This window comes from Anastrepha obliqua, chromosome 6 (genome assembly GCF_027943255.1).
Source record: "Anastrepha obliqua isolate idAnaObli1 chromosome 6, idAnaObli1_1.0, whole genome shotgun sequence".
Taxonomy (NCBI): domain Eukaryota; kingdom Metazoa; phylum Arthropoda; class Insecta; order Diptera; family Tephritidae; genus Anastrepha; species Anastrepha obliqua.
Genome location: NC_072897.1, coordinates 62,383,235 through 62,391,914, shown reverse-complemented (window position 1 = coordinate 62,391,914; position 8,680 = coordinate 62,383,235). Strand labels below are relative to the sequence as shown.

The window sequence follows — 8,680 nt, the reverse complement described above, 5'->3', positions numbered from 1 at the left end:
ACCGCCAGTCATGAAAGTGGTTGAGTTAAATGGAAAGGAGTTCGAAGATTTTATTGATACCGGAAGCGTATGCTCTTTAATTCGCGAATCAGCAGCAGATGGCATGCAGATACTGGGAACAAATAAATGTTTCACAGGATTCGGCGGTCTAAAGTGCAAGTGACGAGACAAGTCAATGTTGTTGCAAATGTTGATAACATTCAGCGAGAGATAACATTGTACATTGTCGCGGATAGCCTGCTGCCCTACGACATTTTATTGGGTCGTGACGTTTTACAAAACAATGGGTATCACATGGTTGTAGACAAAGGCGTACTACATTTAGACGAAATAAAAATAAATAATTTTAATATATCCAGCGATTTATCGGAAGAAGATAAGAGCAAGGTACGTAACCTTTTAGTTGATAAATAAAATAAAACGAAGGTTATCGAGGAATATCCAAAACCAACTTCGACCAAAGAGGTACGACAATTTTTAGGAGTAACGGGATATTTCAGAAAATTTATTAAAGAATATTGTATACTGGCTCGTCCGTTAACGATGTTGCCGAAAAAAAAAAGTAGAGTTTGTGTGGAACAAAGAACAGAACGATGCCTTTGAAAAGCTAAAAGCGATGATAATTACAAAGCCACTACTAGTAATGTACGACGCAACGAAAACCCATGAGGTGCACACGGATGCAAGTTCCATAGGATTGTCCGGGGTGCTATTGCAAAACGACAACGACACTGATTGGAAGCCTGTGTTTTACTTTAGTAGGCAATGGCAGATACAAGATGAAACACTTAAAGAGATCATCGAGGTTCTCAACGGGAAAAAAACATTTAATGAACGTCAACTGAAAGATGATTACACTTTGCAAGGTCAACGGTTATATCGCAAGGTCAACGGGAATAAGCTACTAGTAGTCCCAAAAGGCGTGAAGTGGCGTTTGACAAGAGCGTGCCACGATGAAGCAGGTCACTTCAGGTTGGACAAGACCTGTGAACGGTTATCTAAAGACTTTTGGTTCGCTCGTATGCGACAATACGTAAAATCTTATATTGCATCGTGTCCAGAATGCTGCATCAATAAAGTAACAGGAGGGAAGAAAGAAGCGCAGCTGCATGTAAGCAAGGTGGTACCAATACCACAGAGGCACAGCTTTTACATCCAAAGAGTTTCAGAACTTCGTCGACCGATACGACATACGTCACACGAAAGTAGCACTGCGCACGCCTCGTCCCAACGGTCAAGCAGATTAATAAGACCATTTTGGCATCACTTAAATGCAGAATGAAATCCGACAAAGATTGGGACGAAGCGCTACCCAAACTTCAATGGTGCTTAAACTCCCAAAATATATTACGACGACAAAGCGGAGTCCAAATAGTATAGTTTTTACCTACAAACTTCGGGATGTTACCACCAATCGGTTAATTCAAGCAGTACAAGACGAACGCGATGAGGACACATATAAACACGAAGACTTCCGAATGAAAGCAGTGGCCTAACGAATCGATGCCGAAAGGGCCAAATGGAAGCAGCGGCTTGGTTCAAAACATCAGACACCCAGACAATACAACGAATGAGACTTGGTATTGGTTGATTATGTACCCCAACCCACTGGTACCTCACACAAGCTTGATCCGTCGTTCAAAGGACCGTATGTGGTAACTAAAGTTTTACCCAATGACCGCTACGTAATAGAAGATCTGCCAGATACTACAACTCGGCGAAAACCTTACGCAGGTGTATTTACAAATGAAAACATGAAACCGTGGTGTATTCAAGGTTTAGTAGACGATGATTTCGATGATGAGACGTCAGGTCCTGATATCAACCGAAATCACATCGATGACAACGACCGCAGAGAATCGTCCGGAGATACGATCAATCAGGAAAGGCCGAGCTGTCAACGACAAATGGCAAGCCTAGTATCAACGACAAATGGCAAGGCTGGAGGATAGAAGTGGGGAGTAGCAATCGAGGAAGAGTTTGGTGAAGCAGCTTTCGTTTCTCTTTGTAACTGAATTTTCGATTTTTTATTATTTTAACAGATTCATATAACAATAAATATATGAGAATAAATCTTTAACATATGTATATACATTTAATTCCAGTTGCAGTAAATATTATATTTTTTATGAAATAATGGATCTGCCTTAATGTCAAGAGCCGTGAGCCATATCATGTGAGCAAATATCATTTTTGGCCAAATGTTAGTTACGAGATTTTGCAGATCCATTATACTCGGTTTTGCACTTTTTACGACGCGTCTTCGTCATACAAAGTTTGTAGGTAAGTGCGGTACACCGTAATCGAAGTATCTATTTAGATAGAAAAAAATCGGTGTTTGCAACGGTGTTTGCGACGAGACCTTTTTAATCGCTTACCAAATTGGACATTGTCATGCGGTAAAACACAATTCAATGATAAAAACACCGCATTGATAAACACTCGAGCACTGGGTTACAATTGTTTTGGTATGATCCCATCATTATTTGAGTTTGAAGTGATTGTGCTGGTGATAGATTTTAAATATTATTGAGTTTAATTGTATGAGAAAATGCCAAAAAGGCATTTAAAAAATATTATAACCAAGTAAAGAAGTGCTAAGGTCGATACCTTTTTAATCTAATGTCGGTGTCTTAACATGGTTAACAAGTGAGCGTGGTCTTTTTCGATCTCAATAACACGAGGGCGGTTCAATAAGTATCCGTATTTATGGCTGAGGGCGCTCCTGAGGGTAGTTGGTGTTAGCATCCTATGCTACCATCTATCAAACGACGACAAAACAAATTTCAGACTTATTGAGAGGTTAGTTTGGATTTGGCAGCTATTCGAGTAACACGTGTTTCGTGCTTTTCGTTAAGATGGAAAAAGAGCAGTATGGTTCGGTAATTCGGTTTTTGTTTTTAATGGGAAAAAATGCGAGAAGATAAAAGCAAAGTTGGATGCTGTCTATGGTCACTATCTATGATCACAGATAGATATTGGTTAATCGAATTTAAACGTGGGCAAACATCCCTTTTTGATGAGAAGCGACCAGGACGCCCGGCAGTCGTGGTTACCGAGGAAATCATTCAAAAAGTCGGGGACATTATTCTCGCTGATCGACGAACAAAAGTGCCCGAAGTAACAGAGGCAATAGGTGTTCGACCGGAACGCCTATTAATATTTTACATGATAAGTTCGCGATGAAAAAATTGTCGGCCCGATGGGTGCCGCGATTGCTCACGATGGACAACAAGCGGATGCGACTGTTAACTTCGAGACAGTGTTTGCAGCAATTCAAGCGAGTTCTGAATGAATTTTTGCGGAGTTGTCACCTTTGATCAAGCCTGGATTCATCATTACACACCAGAAATTAAGCAACGATCAAAACAATAAATTTCTCCCACTCAATTTGCTCCAAAGATGGTGACAGACAGACAAGAAGATTTTTTGGGGTGCAAACGTCATTCTCATGGATTTAAAAAAAAAGGAAGATCGCGGTCACTGAACAATACTAGAGTGAATTATTGAACCGCTTTCACAAAAAAATTGAAGGAGACACGGCCGCATTTGGCGAAAACGAAGGTGCTGTTTCACCACGATAACGCACCAGCACATTAAATCAGAGTTGTCGCCGCTAAACTGCATGAATTGCTTGCGCACCCCCGTAGACTCTGAGACTTTTTCTTCTTCCCTAACATGAAGAAATGGCTCGCGGGAAAAAAATTTGGTTCAAACGAGGAAATCATCGCCAAGACAGAGGCGTATTTTGGTTCGACAAATCCTTTTTTTTTGGAGGGGTTAAAAAGTGGCTGGAGCTTTGGGAGATGTGTATCATTCTAAAAGGAACTATGTAAAATAATATATATATATATTTTTTTAAATATTGGTGTCTTCATTTATTGAACCCCCCTCTTATGTTGTTTAGATATTTATATATAGTAATGTGGACTTTTATCAAATCAACTTAAGTCGACTGCTGCTAAGTCGTAAATTGATGAGTTCTAATACAATTTTTAAACTTTTAGTCATTCATAGCCTAGGGTCCACTTAAAACAACTGTAATAAAAATAATAAATTATAATATAATTATAAATCTGCGAAATATATATGAGTCTTTAACAATTTACATATTTATCGTTAGCCAAATAAGTTATATAGTCAAAAGTACATAGAAGCCTTAGTTTGGTTTTTGTTTCAGACCGTATAAAGTTACCTGTATAAGTTTTCATTTGGGCAACAAAATAATTTACAAAACAGTTAAATATTTGAAACAGTGGTTATATTTTTTCGAAAATATAAAAGTCGCAAAGGCCCAATCAGGGCATTTGGTGAAGGTTTAACAGGTAAATTCAATATTTGTGTACGAATTCCCAATGCGCGGTGTGTTAAATGTGTTAAACACTTCAACGCGTCCGGAGGATTGAACCATTTGTGGAGGATCTGCCTTTGGTATATATAATATGTTTTACACAATCATTTATCAAAGGTAGAGTTATGATATATATTTGTTTTTATAATAATAATATTTCCAAACTTCAAATATGTAGGTCTGTTCTAATTTATATTTGCACAAAAGTTTGAGTCGAACTTCTCTCTGTGGTTTCCTGTGGTTTCATATAGCTTACGAAATGTCAACTGCGTTAATGAAAAGTTTTTTTTTTACATCAGAAAAGCATACCGTTGCTAAACTACAGGATATAACACCAGAAGACATTATCAAATGTATCAAATAATCAAAGTTTTACAAACAAAATTAATTCAGTGTTTTAAAACATAAACAACAGATTTCATGAAAAATGTGGCCATATTGAAAGCCTATTTAATTATTATGTATGTATTTGGCATAAATTTATTTTTTCGTACCTCATTGAATATCACCTTTGTTTTTTAACTTTCGTCAGTCACTTTGGAATTTTTTGGTTTAAATTTCGGCAAATGTTCCATTCTTTTAGTGACGCGTTTTTAAGTTCCTTCCGGATCACAGAATTTACATTTTTTAACAAAGTCCGACTTGCCCTAAAAGTCCCTTCTATGCCCTAATTCAAGATATCAAGCTAGCAATCTTCATCCATCTATCGTCCTTCACAGTCTTCCCTATGTTTTTTATTCTTCATCTTGCTTGCGCCATACGTAGCACCTAGCATCATAGCCAAACAAATTGAGTTCACTGTTATCACTGAAAAATTCAGAACATTAAAATCACTAACCCAAATTCTTTCATATCGCTTGTTTGCTGCAAGAGCGCCTTAATCCAAAATAGTTCAAAGTTTTCAAATTTACTAGCCTCCCTAAATAAAATTAAAGGCATACTATATTTTCCTCTATGTGATACTGTTAAGTAATATTCGAGTATAAAGAACACCATTCGGGGATGCATAGGTTCGAATCTCCGTGCCGTAAACGTCAAAATGGAAAAGTATTTTCTAGTAACGGTTGCCCCTCGGCAGACAATGCAAACCTCCGAGTGTGTTCTTCCATAAAAAGGCTCCACATAAAAAAAACCATTTGCTATTCGGAGTCAGCTTAAAACTGGGACCTCTATTAGTGGAATAATGTCAAGACACACGCCACAAATATGTTGGAGGAAAAGCTCGGCCAAGCACCTAACAGAATTGTTGGTTGGTTGGTTGGTTTGAGTGGTGATTCCTCCAGAATCCAACTAGCGCTTCCGCACCATTTTGTTGCCACATCCTTGTTACCAACTTGTTTACCAGTTATTTACGGCATGACTATATCCAGTCTGTACGGTTTCAGAACCTTATTAGGTTGTTGACATCTAAGCCAGACAGTTGTTCGAGACTCTCGAACAGCGGCCAGCCCACATTCTGTCCTTACATAGGGCAGGGCATTCACAGAGGAAGTGGAAGATTTTTTCCTTTTTCTCCGGTTGTATACAACTGTGACAATATGTAGTGTGAGGGATGCCCATTTTGACTGCTTGTTCTCCGACAGACCAAAAGCCAGTTATGACTGCCGTTAGTCTCCAGGCGTCCCTTCGTTTCGTCCCTTCGATTCGGAGGTATTTTAGGGAAATTGTACTCTTGACTGCAGCTAATGGTGTGAATACCGATTTTGCAAGAGGGTTATTCATGGCAGATCCCCCTCTTGCCAGTTCATTTGCTTTTTCGTTACCTTCAATATTCCGGTGAGGCTATTCCTACTTTGTTACACCACCATAGAGTTTGTAGTAGCTGAATCCAGTGCCTGGATTGCAGCTTGGCTATCCGAAAGAATAGCGATATTGCCGTTAAAAGAGAAATCGCCGATTAGTAGCCTACAAGCTTCCCCAATTGCCAATACTTCCACCTGGAAGACACTGCAGGCATTGAGGAGACGCACAGATTTTTGAATTTTAAGCCTATGAGAATATATACCAGCTTCAACACCACAATCCATTTTAGAACCATCTGTATAGACTGTAGTGTCGACGTTGTTTAGTGAGAGTCCCTTATTCCATTCCTCCTTAGATGGAAAGAGAGTGGCAAAATTCCTATTGGATGTTACTGTCGGGGCGATGTAGTCAGCCCTCACCGAGGTTAACTGAGTTTGTCGCAATAGTAGACTGGAATGACCACAAGCTTTTTCCTTCCAGCGACCCGCTTCTTTTAACCTAAATATTGGAATAACATGTGTCAGTGCGTTGAGAGCCTCCTTAGGACATGATCTGATTGCACCGGAGCTTTCCACCAAACTACCAAACCATACCAAAATTGGTCGCATAACCGCCTTATACAACCGTACTGTATGCTTAAGGTGACCCCATCTTATTCCTAGCATACGTTTACAGGCATAAGCAATTTCAGCTTTCCACTTTTACCCCACCTCTATTAAGTTTTATTAAGATTTTGCTAATCACACATAACCTAAGAAGTGGAGATAATACTCCCCCCTGTGGAGTACCCCTAAGGCCTCTCTTAGTTATTTTGATATAACCCATGTTAGCTTTGATGATCCTGGTATAATCCTGGTTTCTATCATAGAGATAATCCAATTGCTGATACAATTTTCCACCCCTAAGTCTATTAACGCCCTTTTGATAGCATTAGTGCTAACGTTATTATATGCACCTTCTTTGTCTAGAAAAGCTGCCATGGTATACTAGTTGTTTACTAGAGACCCCTGTATTGTTCGGATTACCTCGTGAAGCACTTTTTCCGTCGATTTGCCTTTGAGGTAAGCATGTTGTGCATTTGATACACTAGAACTCTCCAGCGAACCTCTAATGTGAATATCTAAAAGCCGTTCAAAAGTTTTTAAAAGGAAGGACGACAGACTAATTGGCCTAAAGTCCTTCGCTGATTCATGGTCTCTTCTGCCTGCCTTTGGTATGAAGACGACTCTAACAAGTTTCCAGCTGTTTGGAATATAAACTAGGTTTAGACACGCTTTGAAAATTTCCATTAGCCATGGTAGAATACTATTAAGAGTTTCCTGTAATATCTTAGGAAAGATCCCATCAGGGTCTGTAGATTTGAAAGGTCACAATGATTTAATTGCCCATGCAACCTTCTCTTTCGTAACTATTACATCGACAAGATGCTGTGGGACATATCGGCTCCGGCTGATTCTCCCAACATCACTGTCATAGGCGCTACATCCCGGAAAATGAGAATTGAAAAGAAGTTCTAGAGACTCTATTGCCGCAGAAGTCCTCTTGACCCAAGAACCCATTGAATGATCTTTGGACAATATACGGCCAAGTCTCACAGAATTTCTGGCAGAAGTGTACGCGCCATTTTTTTTTTAATCAAGCCGACTTATCTTATTTTATTCAAAGATTTTTCCGGCCGCTCATTCTTTAAAATCGCTTTTTAACATTTTATCATTTCTTCAACTCAATTTCCTTTTCACTTCTTTTCTTTGCCCGTTTGCATTTTGTCTGTCTTTTTATTATGACTTTGCTGTACACATTTTATTATGACTTTACAGCGTAGTTTACGTATTAAGCTACCAATTTCGAGATCGATTTTACAGTTTGAAGAATTAAAAATAAAGAGAATCAAAAGGCATTTGTTTGATATTACGTGAAATTTTGAAATTTATTGTAAAAGAATAACGATATCTGACTGATTACGATAGACTGGGCGAACAGCTTAAATATAAGCGAACAGCTTATATAATATATAAGAATACTAGCGTGTTCTAATTAAATATAATACACGTTATAAAATAAGGAATTTAACCTATCTGCAAAACATTTCCGGCTCTCTCTAATAGGAGCCATATATCATAATTCGATAATTAATTCGGTAAACGATTTGGATGTTTCATTATTAAGTGTACTTGTCCAATTACTTTTTGGACGTCCTCTGCTCCTTGTACCGATGGGGTTTCATTCCAAGGCCGATTGTGCAATGTTGTTTGCGTCCATTCTAAGCATGTGCCCGATCCACCCGTATTTCTTCCGTTTAATATCTTATGATTTGAAATCGTTCGTGATCCGAAAATTCTCATTATGTACGGAGACAGCTGGTATGATCGATGTTCCGCGTCAGTTGGATTTCGGTGGCTTTGCCTGGTTTTGATAGTTTAATAGCGGTGCTTATTTCATCCGGGCAGTCGGAGCTGTGCGCCTCTTTATCGGTCTGCACCTACTTGTTACAGGAAGCTCAGCATTTTCATCTGAAAGGAGGTTTTTTTCAAAATGTTTCTCCTATACTTTTAATCGCTCGTTCTTTTTCGTAACAATTACACCATT

The 8,680-nt window shown here is 38.8% G+C and overlaps 1 protein-coding gene across 1 annotated transcript in view; it reads left to right on the top strand.

The window, feature by feature from the left end:
• Positions 1–643: 643 nt before the first annotated feature.
• LOC129250612 (zinc finger protein 2-like) overlaps positions 644–8,680 on the top strand; it is a 186,514-nt gene continuing 178,477 nt past the window's right edge. The window contains exon 1 of the mRNA XM_054890219.1: positions 644–1,019. Coding sequence (XP_054746194.1) covers positions 644–1,019 — 376 coding nt within the window. The remainder of the gene's footprint in view (positions 1,020–8,680) is intronic.